Source organism: Lipotes vexillifer, unplaced genomic scaffold (genome assembly GCF_000442215.2).
Source record: "Lipotes vexillifer unplaced genomic scaffold, Lipotes_vexillifer_v1.1 scaffold450, whole genome shotgun sequence".
Taxonomy (NCBI): domain Eukaryota; kingdom Metazoa; phylum Chordata; class Mammalia; order Artiodactyla; family Lipotidae; genus Lipotes; species Lipotes vexillifer.
This window is the reverse complement of record NW_006794180.1, coordinates 127,997-143,416: the sequence shown is the minus strand read 5'-3', so window position 1 is coordinate 143,416 and position 15,420 is coordinate 127,997. Positions and strand designations below refer to the sequence as shown.

At 39.9% G+C, this 15,420-nt stretch overlaps 2 protein-coding genes across 2 annotated transcripts in view; one reads left to right on the top strand and one right to left on the bottom strand.

Annotated features, from left to right (window-relative positions):
* LRRC17 (leucine rich repeat containing 17) overlaps positions 1-9,957 on the bottom strand; it is a 13,137-nt gene extending 3,180 nt beyond the window's left edge. Inside the window, exons 1-2 of the mRNA XM_007467047.1 lie at positions 9,192-9,957; positions 973-1,128 (exon numbers count right to left, since the gene is read on the bottom strand). Coding sequence (XP_007467109.1) covers positions 973-1,128; positions 9,192-9,957 — 922 coding nt within the window. The remainder of the gene's footprint in view (positions 1-972; positions 1,129-9,191) is intronic.
* Positions 1-15,420, top strand: part of FBXL13 (F-box and leucine rich repeat protein 13) — a 196,590-nt gene that overhangs the window by 76,143 nt on the left and 105,027 nt on the right. The window contains 1 exon segment of the mRNA XM_007467061.1: positions 13,392-13,444. Within this exon segment, the coding sequence (XP_007467123.1) occupies positions 13,392-13,444 (53 nt within the window).

Below are 15,420 nucleotides of genomic sequence, written 5' to 3'. Positions count from 1 at the left end.
TTTATTGCGGTACACGGGCCTCTCACTGTTGTGGCCTCTCCCGTTGCGGAGCACAAGCTCTGGACGCGCAGGCTCAGCGGCCACGGCTCACGGGCCCAGCCGCTCCGCGGCATGTGGGATCTTCCCGGACCGGGACACGAATCCGCGTCCCCTGCATCGGCAGGTGGACTCTCAACCACTGCGCCACCAGGGAAGCCCTAGATCTTTATTTTATGAGCTTAATTTATTCTGCTTAGCAGATTGTTTCAAATTTACTTTAAACAAGTTAAAGTCTTACTTTAAATAAGTTTGGACTTAATGAAAAGCAAAGAAAATGCCAGATCTGAATTTCCTTTTAAAAATCACGACATGTTTAGCATATTACTGACCACTAGCCACATACCCTATATATATATTTTTTGGCTGCTTTGGGTCTTCATTGCTGTGTGCGGGTTGTCTTTAGTTGTGGTGAGCCGGGGCTACTCTTTGCTGTGGTACGCGGGCTTCTCGTTGTGGTGCCTTCTCTTGTGGCGGAGCATGGGCTTTAGGTGTGCAGGCTTCAGTAGTTGTGGCGTGTGGGCTCTAGAGCGCAGGCTCAGTAGCTGTGGTTCAGGGGCTTAGCTGCTCCGTGGCACATGGGATCTTCCTGGACCAGGGCTCGAACCCGTGTCGCCTGCATTGGCAGGTGGATTCTTAACCACTGTGCCCCAGGGAAGCCCTAGCCATATACTCTTATTTTTAAAATATATTCTACATAACACTTCTTTTATTTGGACCAACTGAATAACTGTTGCTTATTACATACTTCATAAAGCAACAGTTTGGCAAATATTTCTGAGGGCCAAGCAAGTTCTACTATAAGCATGTTTCATTTAAATTCAAACTTCTTACTAGTTTTTTAAAAACTAAATTGTATTTACTATAAATGTTGCCATAATAAAAAAAACAGAGAACACCTGTCACCTGTTTAAAGGGCTATTCTGTGGAACTTACCGGGATCTATGAATTGAATGCCGTTGCTGCTGAGGTTTAATTTCTTTAGCTCATGAGCATCTTCAAACTCCTTGGGTCGAAGCTGGTTGATTTTGTTGTGTGACAAGTCAAGTTTAACAATGTCTGGAGGGATGTTGTTTGGAACTTTCTTCAACTCTGGAAAAAATTAAAATGTTCAGGTTATCAAGCTCTCCTCTTGCCCCCATTTGCTCTATCACTCTTATCCCTGTGTGACTGAAGAGTCAGCTCTTGAAGGGGAAAAGGAAATCCCATCTAAAGCCGAAGAACATTACTATATGAACAAGCCTCAGAATATGCTAAATTCCACCAAAGCCCAGCGAACCAAGTGCATCACACTCAGAGGAGCAGGTATCACTCCTTGCTGAACTGTTCTGAGAAACTTCCTAGAGGCGGCAAGAAATCAAGAGCAGGACAGCAGGCAGTGCAGCTCAGCTGGCTGGGCATCAGGCGCGTGGTGGGGCTTAAGCCTGGCCGCCTGTTAGAATCACCTGGGATGCTCTTAAAAACAGAAAGCTGAAACAAAATGAAACCCACAAATCAAACCACTCTTCCTGCCTCCCCTCCCATTCCCTTCCCACTCCTCTAAGAGCTTTCACTATTAATTATTGCCTCTTTGTTGCATCTTCCTTTCATCCCTCTCCTTCTGTTAACAAATAAGCTCAGAACTTGCCATCCTAAAAAAGAAACAAAAAGCCCTCGACCTTGATGACCCTCAGGATGTTACCTTTTTTCTCCTTTCCTTGGATGCTAAAATTGGAGAAAGAATAGTCCTCATTTGCTCCCCCTGCTTCCTCATCACCCACTTATTCCCTGCATCCTTGTGACTTAGTTTATACTCCACCACTCCTCCATGACTCTTCCCAAGGTACTGAAGTAATTGGACTCCTCAGGAGAAACAGTAATAACAATAGTGCTGCTACTACAAGCTACTGCTGAGTTGACAATGACTCTACTACAAAAAAGCCTCTGGAAGAGGAGCCCAGTTATTTTTCATAGGTTAATAGGAAATCAAGGTTCACCTAATTTATCTCTTACTATTTATATTTGTCTTTTAATCATGCTTTAAAATACTATAAAGTGTGTTTATTTTATAGTTTAGTATAATACTTGCCCTTTCTTTTAATCTTTAGCAAAATATTCTGAAAAGGTTTTATTCAATTTTAAGTAGGGCAAGTGAAGCCTGTGAAGAGAAACAAACCTGTTCAGACAAAAGAAAATTAGAAGCAACAAATAAAATGTCCAGATTAGTTCACACCTGAGAAACAGCATGACCCAAAGACTTTCTGAATAAGTAGAAATTCCTTGAACTAGGTACAGTAAGTTTATGAAAGGTGGTATCCATTTATCCATAATTCCCTTTTTGCTATAGAATAATTGACTTACTGATAATGTTTTCCAAATATTTTTAAAAAACCCCTTCTGGTATATATGATTTCTTAACTCATAGTATGTTTACTTTCATAAAGACTCAGTCTTATATCCCCCCTTCTTTTAACAGCTCAGAATCCATGGTTAATGGGATGGTATTGGTAGTTCCTTCTTTGGTATTCTTATCACTGTTAAATTTGCTTTTTCTTCTTGATGGGATCTTGGTATCTTAGTACCTATGTACAAGAACTTTTTCTAGGTGCCCTAACAAGTATTATGTGACAAGAACCCTATGAGCTAAGTACATTATCCCCATTTTACAGATGAAGAAACTGAGGCACAACTTGCCCATAGTCACCCTCTAGGATTTTTTTTTTTTTTTTTTTTTTTTTATAACGCCCAGGCTCAGTGGGTATAAAGGGAAGCAGCTGACAATTTTGCTGCTGTATCTCTGCCTTGAGTGTTTGGGGTTGTTTTTTGTTTTTTGTTTTTTAACATCTTTATTGGAGTATAATTGCTTTACAATGGTGTGTTAGTTTCTGCTTTATAACAAAGTGAATCAGTTATACATATACATATGTTCCCATACCTCTTCCCTCTTGCATATCCCTCCCTCCCACCCTCCCTATCCCACCCCTCTAGGCGGTCACAAAGCACGGAGCTGATCTCCCTGTGCTATGCAGCTGCTTCCTACTAGCTATCTGTTTTACGTTTGGTACACACTCTAGGAGTTAAACACAGACATGCTAGCCCCCAAAACTATGCTTCTAACCATTATGCTCTGCTGCCTATTCCTGGTACCTTTCTGCTTCACTTATGCTGTTCCATCTGCTTAGAATCCTCAAGCTTGTCATGTAGGGTTAAGTGGGGATTGGGGAACAACTGGGGTGGGGGTCAATATATTGGAATGGCCATAAGACCTTTCTGGCTCTGTATTTAAAATGACATCTCCCTGCTTTCAAGTAGGCAACAACAGCAATGATAATACCATTTCCTGCTTCTTCTCAATGGCAGTTATCAGCATCAGGCGCAGGGTACATCTTACTGATTTTTTTCATTTTTGCACCCTCCTTGCCATGGAAGCTTCCTGAGGGACGTTTAGAACAGTGCCTAATATATCATAAATAAATAAGTGGTATGTGGCAGTCAGCTTCTAAAATGTCATCCAACAATCTCCTCTACTGATATTCATGCCCTTGTATAAACTCTTCCCCTTAAGTATGGGCTGAACCTAGTGACTTGCTTCTAATAATAGAATGCAGCAAATATGATAGGAGCTCACTTCCATAATTAGGTTATAAGAAATTGTGACTTTTGTCTGGCTAGCAGACTCTCTTTTGCTGGCTTTGATGAAGTAAGTTGCCATTTTGGAGAGGCTCACATGGCAAGTAATTAAGGTTGGCCTCTGGCCAACAACCAGCAAGGAACTCTGGCCCTCAGTCCAACAGTCCTTGAGGAACTGAATCCTGCCAGCAGTCATATGAGCTTGGAAGAGGATATTTTTCCAGTTGAGCCTTCAGGTGAAACCACATCTTATTGCAGCCTTGTGAGAGATCCTGAAGTAGAGGACTCAGCTAACCCATATCTGGTTTCCTGACCTACAGAAACTGTGAGATAATAAAGTGTGTTGTTTTAAGCCACAAAGTTTTGGGGTAGTTTCTTAGGCAGCAACAAAGTTATCTAACTAACACATGGGAAATAATGAGCTCATTAAATGTGTTGAGTTTAATGATTCAGGAATATTGAGCCCTCTTGTAATAAAAATGCTTTGAAAATTTGGATTGATTTTATTTCCATTCTCTGATAAGACATTGTTTTGTTTGACCTAGAGTTGTCTCTGCCAATATATAGAAAGGTGAAAGATTTTAAGACTTGAACTTATTATAATGTTGCAACGCTGAGGTAATCCTCCCTTTAGGACCAGCAAGACCCTGACAGGAGAGCTATATTCTCTCTTGGGCACTACATGTAAACAAGGAGATGGATATCCCAGGAAAAACTGAAAACCACAGAGACACTTGAGGACAGGCAGAAGAAATAATTTCTTGACATTTAGCATTTGGAATAATTATTGAGAATGGCTGTGGCATTTTCTTAGAAGATTTTTAAAAGAGGAATAGAGTTTTATTTCAAAATACCCAGGATCCCACCTCTCTTCTCTTCCTTCACTGCTACCACATTGGTCCAAGCCACCATCACCTCTTGTCTGGATTATCCCAATATTGTCCTAAGCCCAGGTGATCATGTTAAAACATGTGAGATCCTGTCATTTTACCAGATGGCTTGCCATCCTCCAGATGGCAGAACCCTTTCATTGCTTCCCATCTCACTATAAATAAAAGCCCAAGTCCTCACCAAGGCCCTACAAAGACATTAAGGGCTGTAGGTCTTCCTTGCCACCAGAGTTAGTATCTCCTAGGTCCTGGAAAACAGCCTATTTATCAGTACTTGCTTGCTGAACCCACATCTGCTGGGCTGGACATGAGGGTGAATGACAAGCAACCATTGTAGGACATGAGGGTGAGGCCCAAGCAACCACTGTAGGACAAGCTAAAGTGGGTTAACCACAAATAAATGGGTAGAAAAAAATGTTTATGAGAACACCCCGAAACCCAGCTTAAGCAATGTGGCAGAACTGTGGAAGAGGAATATGAACTGCAGAACCAACTTTGGCATTGTTACCAGCAGACCTGAGTAAAAATAGGATCCACAAGTAATACCAGGAAATGCAAACCAAAGCCTTTACTAGTAGGCTTAGAAAAACATGGAAAAATCTTATTTGTTGTATTGATGAGTAAAAACAGTTCTTTAGTTTTTTAACCTTAAACTTGAATGAGAAATGCAAATGTTGATGTGAAGTATGTTTGTCTTTGATAAAGATTACACAAATACAAATTTCCCCAGACCAGAAGTCAAATTTGGTCAATGCCCCCATTTCTAGACCAGGCACCACACGGTTATTTGCTGCTGAGATTTTTGGTAAACCTTCAACAAATATCATATTTACTTGATTATCACCCCCTGACAAGCATTGCCTCTCCCCCAACCAAACCTTGCTGATTTTGAGGAGGAAATTGGGAAATTTTTTCCACGTAATTTCTCATTTAGTAGGCTACCTTGATTGTCAGCAATGTCAGAACTACTCTTAAGGCTTGGTAGTGGTAGGTAAAGAGATATAAAAGGCCCTGTGTATTGCAAATAAAAGATTCTTAATTATTGTTCAAACTAATGGTGAAATTATCTTCAGAGGCAGCTGGGAGCAATTTATGGTCATAATTCTCCACAGCCCTAATCTTAGAAGTAAAATAAATCCTTAAAATGGTAAATTATTCTGGTAAATGTGAAGCTAAAAAGCAGTTTTAAAACTCTCTCATGTATTTTTGGCAAATCCATCCATCTCAATATGGCATAAACACGGCTTTCAACTAATCTTACATTTATTCCCTTTGAAAGACTAAGTTTTGTTGGCAGAGTGCCTGTCAGTGAATAAAGCTATTGTTTCTTTTTCTTGCTGTCAGATGTTTAAGGCAAAAATAGTGATCTTTGAGGTCTATGTGGTCAAAATGGCATGTATTAGGTACCCTACACACACCATCTGACTCATCATCTGTCAGCTGGAAGAGGCACAACTAATTCCCGAGTTAAGGGAATCTGTATTCGGGTTCCTTGAGTGTGATCATGTACACGATGAATTGTACAGAGCCTAAGAGGAGGGTTCAATACTGGAAGGAAGCACCCAGAAGGCTTTTATATATTCTTCTTGGTTAATAGGCATACCCAGAATCTTGAAGGAAGAGAGGACAGTGCATGGTGGCCAATGGCTTGGGAACTGCTTAGGGATTGCCTATGTGATCTTCAAAGGGCAACCTAACTTCTCTACTCCTCAACTTCTTCCTTCCTAAAATGAGGATAATACTAGTATTTCTTTTAAGGTTGTGAGGAGTAAATGACAATGCATGAAACTGCTATGTCTTAGGCACACAGAGCATTTAGATGGCAGCTCTCATTAATATCACGGCTAGTTCCACTCTTGATGGCATGTTTTAGGCTTCTTTAGATCCTACATAGTGTCCAACATGTGAGCACCATCAAAAGTATTACCACCCTCTGGCAGGGAGTTAGAGATGAACACTGCTGAACATTTATTCTCAGTATTTGACATTTATTATCTAGTTATAGAATAGGGTAAGGAAAACTACAATGGATAAAATTCAGTGTCATACCTGAGTTCCAGCCATGATTTTTAACTTCTATATATTTTTATGTTTAAAAGTTGCTTAAATTACTGCTTTGTAAGAGCAAAGAAAGCAGCTCGATTATTATCATCAATCTAAAGAACATGGCCCTGTGCCAGGCAGTACCAAAGGGAATTTAATAGAGAAGACCTTTGATTTTAAACTTATGGGAATCAACAATATATCAAAAAATGAAAAGTACATTATCAGCTGAATCACTAGACTGATATCAACCATAGTGAGAGTGATTTATATTGATGATATTAAAAGACACAACTACCCTTCATTTTATAATCTAAAAAGTATAGGCTCTGATTTACGTCGTCACTAACAAGTGGAGGAACTTGAGTTGTCCTTTAGTGTTAGTATATATGTACTAACTGTGCATGTCATATAAACTTTATTTATATTGTTTTCCAGTAAATCATGTGCTTTTAAAGCATGAAGAATGAATTTATGGGGCATGTCTGGAAGGTTGTGTTTAGACAACAACAGTAACTTGAGGAAGGAAAGCAATAAAAAAAAATTTGTATTTTTATAAGTTGATTTTTGCCGAGAAAAAAGAGAAAAATATCATGGAAAAAAAGACAAAGGCAGAAATAGGCTCACTGGAGAGGGAATGGCCAAAGAGTAGAAAAGCAGTAAAAAAGAAAGCTATTTCCTACTATGTTATCTTTTCTTAAATTACAGTGTGGTATAGCTGTAGAAACCTTCAATTTTGTGTTAATAGCATTTTTCTCAGATAACTAAAGAGCTTAACTCTACTATTTTCTCTTTGTCACCTGATGCAGCAAGTGCAAATTAACTTTAGCTTGAGGATAGAACCTTAGTGATATCAAGTAGTTTTTCTAACTCAAGTCTAGGAATAGTAGCTTTGTATTAGTTTTAAAAATATATAATTCAAGTTTTTAAGCATCACGAAGGAAATCCTAGTAAAACATGCTCTTTGTCATGAAGCACCAAGTACCCACTGTTAACCGTGTTAGGGAAATTCCACCCAATCTGGCTACAGAGAAACTTCATGTACTGACTTTTCTGCAATTCTTTAATGCTTTCTTTGTTCCAGCTGCTTGTTTGAACATGGTTAGATTAATTATGGATGCCGGCAGGCTCAGGTGGACTAAGTTTCAAATCTTAGCTTTGCTGCTTACCTATGAGACCTTGAGCAACTGACTGAACCTCCCTTAGCCTCATTTTCCTCAACTGTAGGATGGGGATACTATCAATACTACCTTGCTGGCAGCTGTAGACAGCATGTGTGTGGAATACCTGGAGCATAGTAGGTTCTCAATTAACGAGCACTTTCTCTCAAACTTAGAGGATCCCGTAACGGCATCTCCCAGGTTACGATACTGTAATTGCTCTACTCTAGCATCAACGATATATAATTCACAGAGTGTCATAGTAAGCAAACCTTTTGGTGTCACGTAGTCATGGTGTGATCTAATCAGGTGTCACCTTCCACAGTCAGAGAGAGGGAGCAAGTCTTGAGCATGACTTCGCTGATAAAAGAACAAATTTATTCCTGCTTCTTCAAAGTCCACAGATTCCTGCCTATGGTTTCCTTGAGAGGAGCCAGTCTCCACATGTTCCTCTTAACCTTTCCTTTCTGTTCTTAAAACAAACCCTCCTAAAATAACTGGAAGGAATGATACCATGCTCTATGTGACCCTAATTCAATGACATCTGGCCTTAATATTACATATAAGTTATTAACCCATGCCAGAAATGAAACAGACACTCAAATGCCTTGTTGTCCTAGGATAGATTAGCGGTGCCCAGACCACACTTTGAGAATGTCTTCACTAACATGTCAAGAGCCTTACTGAAATCTCCCATCTGTTTTCTTATTTCATGTATTTGTCCTGTATGCACAAATCCCGCACACTACTAGCCCAAGAATGTGTGCGATGTAAAAGCAAGTAATGATTTGCAGAAAGTAAGTAATATTCTAGAAAGCTATTCTTAGTCTCATAGTTCTTGGATTAATACTTTCAACTTAGGTTTTCTTTCAATATTCTTATGTTTTATTTTGGATAATTTGGGAACAGTTAAGATACAGGATGTTAGCAAGTGTTTTTGAAAACCTTGAGACTAAATCGTAAGAACTACAGACACACCATCACTACAGCCCACTTGGCTTCCTTCTCGTGATGTTCTCACCTGTCCTGCTCTGCACATGGTTTTCCTGGAGGTTATCTCCCCACACATGCATACCATGTTTTGAATTTAATTGGTGTAAATCAGGTTATACGGCCAGCACTGGCACTTGATTTCATACCCACTGGTTTACCAACATAAGTTAAATTACATTGGATTTAAGATTAAAGAAATTTCTTACAGCCACAGCTTGCGATGAGCAAATAAGAGTAGGACCCAAATGGCTGCCCCTCCTGAGCATACCTCCTACCTTCCTCTAATGTTCCCCAAATCACTAACCACCTTGAGTTCGGAGTAAATTCCATTGTCATTGGGGAAAGATTTCTGGTGGAAATGCTCCCAAAATTCTAAGTCATGGTGGGATGCAGAGATTCCTAAGATTCAGAAAGCATTTTTAATCATCCATGAAAACGAAAAAGTAAGAAACTTACAAACCTTTTCTTTTGCAGTCCAGTGTTCGTATGGGAAACACGTAGTTGTGGCAAAGAGAAGAGTCCACCTCAGGCTTGATGACTGGGGGTTTCCCTGACACTTGGGGTTTTGGATCCAAATGTTCCTTTTCTTCATTACACAACTGTTCAGATTTTATCTGCCTCAGTTTTTTATTTTTTAGTCCTTGAGGGCTTTCACACTTGGCATAGTTCCCCAAATTCCGGTTCCTTGGAATCTGCAACATTGAAATAAGCGTTTCCATCTCACAAGTACAATGCCAGGGATTGTCATAAAGACGCAGGTAGCTCAGGAGAGGTGTGTAAATGAACACTTCCTCTGTCAAGACTTTGATCTGGTTGTGCTGCAGTAAGAGAGTGGTAAGTTTATTTAAACCAAAGAAAGCCTCACTCTCAATTTTGGAGATCTCATTCTGTTGTAAATCCAAGCTTTTCAGCTTTTTAAACTTGGAAAACATGTTGTTCTTCAGTATGCGGATTTTGTTTCTTGCTAATAGCATGTGCAGTAAATCCTGAGGCCAGCTGGGCAGCACATAAACTAGTTTTCTCTCTTGACAATCTAAGTATTTCTCATGAAGATATGTGTACACTTCACAGGGGAGGCCTGGAGCGTAGCGTTTGACCAGGCTGGAGACTTTCCGGCTCCCACCAGCCCGGCTGTGATTCACTCGGTTTCTCGCACCCCCAGGGCTTCCTTTGCGCTCAGCGGCTTTACAAAAGAAGAGCAGGATTAAGATGGTTACCACGCGCATCCTGACATCCAGCTGGCCCCAATTACTTGGTGTGACAGATGGAACAATGAAAGTATTCCTTTGAAATCCACGTTTGGGTAATCTTAACTAATGCAGCTCAGGAACAATGAGACCCAGCTGAGGTACGGTGGCGTCCCTAGATTGCAGGAGGAAAAAATATTTAGAGACCATTGTGAGCACCACAATTGACAAATAATAGCAAGTTTTCAAGTTATTTTTATTTTTAAGCAAAGGCATTCCCTTAATAAAGGCACATGCCCGAAGAGTGGTGTAGAAGGCTCCACACCCTCCTACTTGCCTGGTTTGGTGGCTGAATGTTTGGGCCCTGAGTGTGAATCAAGGCTCTTCTACTTGCTGAACTGTGTGACCTCAGGCTAATTATTTAACCTCATCTTCAGCATCTGTAAAGTGGGACTGAGGATACCTCTAGTATTGTTGGGAAGATGAAACACGCTCATGTGCATCAAACACTTCGCAGTGCCTGATCCAGGGGAAGTACTCCACACTGTTAGGACTTAGCATTATGAAAACTGAAACTGGATTCAAGAAATTAAAGGGATTCTCCTTACAGCTTTGAGATGCGCAAATAAGAGTAGGACTCCAAAGAATGTTCTCCTGAGCTTATTTTTTTCTTTCCTTTACTGTCTCCCAATCACCAATCATGTTGAAGGTGGGCTCCAGAAATGCTCAGGGTAAAGTGCAACTGTCCTTGTCATTTCCTGTACATCTTGGCTTAAATGTCACCTTCTCAGCAAAACCTTCTCTGACTGCTCTATTTAAAAGTAGTACCCCTTCCCACTCGCTGGTCGCCCTCTACTCCGTTTCTGGTTTTATTTCTCTCCAGGGCATGTATCACCATCTGTCAAAATAGATATTTTGCTTCTTTTGTTTATTGTCCTTCTCCCCCAGCTAGGATGTAACCTTCCTAAGGGCAGGAATTTTTCTCTATTTTGTTCACTGCTGCATTTCCAGCACCTGTAGAGTTTCTAGCACATAGCAGGTTCTTGATAAATATTTGTTGAATTGCATGAATTCAGGTAGCCACTCTATAAAAATATTAATAATCTCATAAACTTAGTTATTATATTTTTTGGTATCTATTCTTCCCTTAAGTATTACTGATGACTTCCAAGAGCTGCACTTTTTTTTTTAAACATCTTTATTGGAGTATAATTGCTTTACAATGGTGTGTTAGTTTCTGCTGTATCACAAAGTCAATCAGCTATACATCTATCCCCATATCTTCTCCCTCTTGCATCTCCCTCCCACCCTCCCTATCCCACCCCTCTAGGTGGTCACAAAGCACTGAGCTGATCTCCCTGTGCTATGCGGCTGCTTCCCACTAGCTATTTTACATTTGGTAGTGTACATATGTCCATGCCACTCTCTCACTTCATCCCAGCTCACCTTTCCCCCCTCCCCGTGTTGTCCTCAAGTCCATTCTCTATGTCTGTGTCTTTATTCCTGTCCTGCCCTTAGGTGCTTCAGAACCTTTCTTTTTTTTTTTTTTTTAGATTCCATATATATGTGTTAGCATACGGTATTTGTTTTTCTCTTTCTGACTTACTTCACTCTGTATGACAGACTCTAGGTCCATCCACCTCACTGTATCTCAATCGTTTCTTTTTATGGCTGAGTAATATTCCATTGTATATATGTGCCACATCTTCTTTATCCGTTCATCTGTTGATGGACATTTAGGTTACTTCCATGTCCTGGCTATTGTAAATAGTGCTGCAATGAACATTGCGGTACATGACTCTTTTTGAGTTATAGTTTTTTCAGGGCATATGCCCAGTAGTGGGATTGCTGGGTCATATGGTAGTTCTATTTTTAGTTTTTTAAGGAACCTCCATACTGTTCTCCATAGTGGCTGTATCAATTTACATTCCCACCAACAGTGCAAGAGGGTTCCCTTTTCTCCACACCCTCTCCAGCATTTACTGTCTGTAGATATTTTTGATGATGGCCATTCTGACCATTGTGAGGTGATACCTCATTGTAGTTTTGATTTGCATTTCTCTAGTAATTAGTGATGTTGAGCATCCTTTCATGTCTTTGTTGGCAATCTGTATATCTTCTTTGGAGAAATGTCTGTTTAGGTCTTCTGCCCATTTTTGGATTGGGTTGTTTGTTTTTTTGATATGGAGCTGCATGAGCTGCTGCTGCTTGTATATTTTGGAGATTAATCCTTTGTCAGTTTCTTTGTTTGCAACTATCTTCTCCCATTCTGAGGGTTGTCTTTTTGTCTTGTTTATGGATTCCTTTGCTGTCAAGAGCTGTACATTTTTAAGAATTGTTTTCATCTTTAAAATTCTGAAATTGCTTTTGGTTTGCACTTATTACTTAGGACATAGACCATTCTTGGCAGAGACAGAAATATTCAAAATGGACTTATAATTAATAACATTTCTGTTGTTATTGTCGTGGGGCTCTTTGATTATAACTGGCAGATGTGTTTCCTATTCATTGTAGCAGTGTGAATGCCAGGATCACCCCCTTACCTGGAGTTTTCCTGCTTGTACAGGTCTCCTCCATCTAGAATGCCTTTCCCCTTCTTTGCCCCAAGCATTCCTCCCATTCACTGTTTTGTGTCCCCTCCCCTCACTGCTTCTTTTCTGTCTCAGATTTGGAGTTTTACTTACTGTTAGTCTAGACCCAGAGAGCTGATTGTATAACACAAGTCTTGTTTCCCCTGCCAGATCACAAGCTGTGCAGGTGTCTCTGGTTCCAGAACTAATCAGGCACTTGACCTTTCTGACCCTCCACATCTCAATCTGCAACTCATTGTAAACTGTATGTAAATCTAACCTAAAATAGAAATATTTTGTTAATTACTATGCATGATGAATTATTCATGATATTCATGCTTAATTATTTGTGGGGAGAAGTGTGCTGATGTCTGCAACTTACTTTAAAATGCATAAAAAATTAAGATGGATTGAGGGACAGAGAGATGGATGTACAGGTGGATTTGTGATAAAGCAAATATAGTAAAATATAAATTGTAGAATATGGGTGGGTGATGGGTACATTCACTGTACAATTCTCTCAACTTTTTTGTATGTTTGAATGTTAAAAGGAAACAAAACCCCCCAAATTAACAAAAATGTCATGCCACAAAAAAGCAGACTGGTTTTCTTCAAGTGCTTCAAAGCTGAAAGCTCTAAGTATATACAGTTTCTTCCCAAAATAGTTTTCTCTTTCCCCTTTCCTTCTTTAATTCTCAAACAATAATAAACATGTGTATACTTTTAAATTTTAAAGCCAAAATAAATCATTTTTTCTGGGGAAAGGAAACCATATACTTGGAACAAGTTATTTGCCAGGGTTTTTGTTTGTTTTCTGATGAATACACAGCAGTGAATGTAGGGTGGAAAAACTTTAAACATTTGTAATATGGTATTTAATAATGTGTAACTTGTTTGATTTAGGCCTCTGTAGAAACTTGCAAGAGCTGAATGTCTCTGACTGTCCAGCACTCACGGTGAGTATAAGAAGTTTATTTTACTGTTGTTTATATAGATTCAGACTTGCTCCACTGGAGCACTAATACACAGAGATTCTGCCAAAATACATGCCTGTGTGCTCATTTAGGATTAAATATGGAGAAAAGCAAACTATGTTAAACACTGGCAAGAAATTTTATCCAACTTATGTAATGCTCTTATTATTCCTGTAGATATGTCCAAGGTTGGAGTCTCTGGAAAGTGGAAACTATTCAACAGACAAAAATGAACTATATTTATGTTTAAGGCCATGTGTGCATGAGACAGAAAAAATTGGGCCCCAGCTCTGACAATAGGCTCAATTTATAAGTCTTCATGGCTATCAGCTGTGGCGCCAAAGAAGATAGAAATGAACATGTAACTCTAGCCAATTCCTTCCTGGTCCCTGTCTCCAGACTTTCCTCTACTTCCAATCTGTCTTACACCCTGTGGACACAGAATATTCCTTCTTAAAGGCAGATCTGACCACTTCACTACCATCTGCCATCATTTATACACACACTTATCATCTATACTATTGGACAGAGTCAAAGCTCTTTAACATTACTGTACCTTGGAGACCCTCGGTCGTCTTGTCTCTGCCTCCCTTTCCAGCCTCATCTTCTTATAAATCCTACATGCACATTAAGTTTCAGCAGCCACAAGCTGCTATGCTTTCTTTCCTGCATGCACCAAGCTCCTCTTGCTGTTTTGCCTTTGCTCCGGCTGTGGTCTTTGCTTGGAGATAGGAGGGAAAAGAATGAACAGCCTGATTACTTCCCCCTCCTCATTAAGCACCAGCTCCAGGATGAAGTCCATGCCCCTTGGCACAGGTGAAAAGACTTTGTGAATTGGCTCTTCCTTGCTACCTACCCAGCCTCATCATTAACAGTTCTTTCAGATTTCTACTCGATTTCATTCTTTCTGTGGATATTTTTAGCACCTACTATGTTAAAGATATATTTATCTTTATATATAAAGATATATAGGGAACTTATATGTTATAAAATAGAGGTTCTATAGGGAATTTAACATGAATTTTCAGTTTTGGCCCTCAGGGAGCTTTAGTTCTCACTTGAATAAAAGATCATATTCTTTAATTTGGCTTTCTAATAGGAAAGTCAAAACAATTCCAGTGGCGCAGTGGTTGAGAGTCCGCCTGCCGATGCAGGGGACGCGGGTTCGTGCCCCGGTTCGGGAAGATCCCACATGCCGCTTCGCGGCTGGGCCCGTGAGCCGTGGCCGCTGAGCCTGCGCGTCCGGAGCCTGTGCTCCGCAACGGGAAAAGCCACAACAGTGAGAGGCCCACATACCGCAAAAAAACAAACCTCAAATAACCTAAAAACCCAATTCCATCTGTGTTGAATTTGTGAACATCAAAGTCTTTTCCAGTTTTAGAGTTTAATAATGTACAGGGCTGATAACTTTATCCAGCTACATTTTACTACTGTCTTTCCCTTTGAGACAAAGACTGAGAGACAGGCTTACATTTAAGGAGTTGAGTAACATTCATTCAAAAAGCTTTGATTTCTAAGAAGCTTGCCTTATGAATATATTACATCCGGAAAGATTTTGAGTGCATCATAGACAAATTCATGGACCATCCTGCAATGTAGACGCTGAAACAATTTTTGCATTTATGTGCTCAAACATTTGGGGATTGAAATTTGAGCTCTTTTAAATACTGAGAACAAAATTCCTTTGAACTTCCTCTTCATCTCAAAGGGAAAATCAGATTATCCTATGTTACATAATGCCTACTTCATCCTCCTCTTGCTGGCTCCCATATATTTTCATCTGTGTGGCCACCGCTCTAGGGTGTAAACCAGCTTTCTATCTTCCTCCTTGTCCCATTTCATTTGCATTTTTGCCGGTGTCTTCCACCAGGTGCACAATCACTTTGACGGTTGATTGGCACCATGAACATTTTTGAAGATAAATTCTTTCTATTGAACTATAATGCCACACATTACGT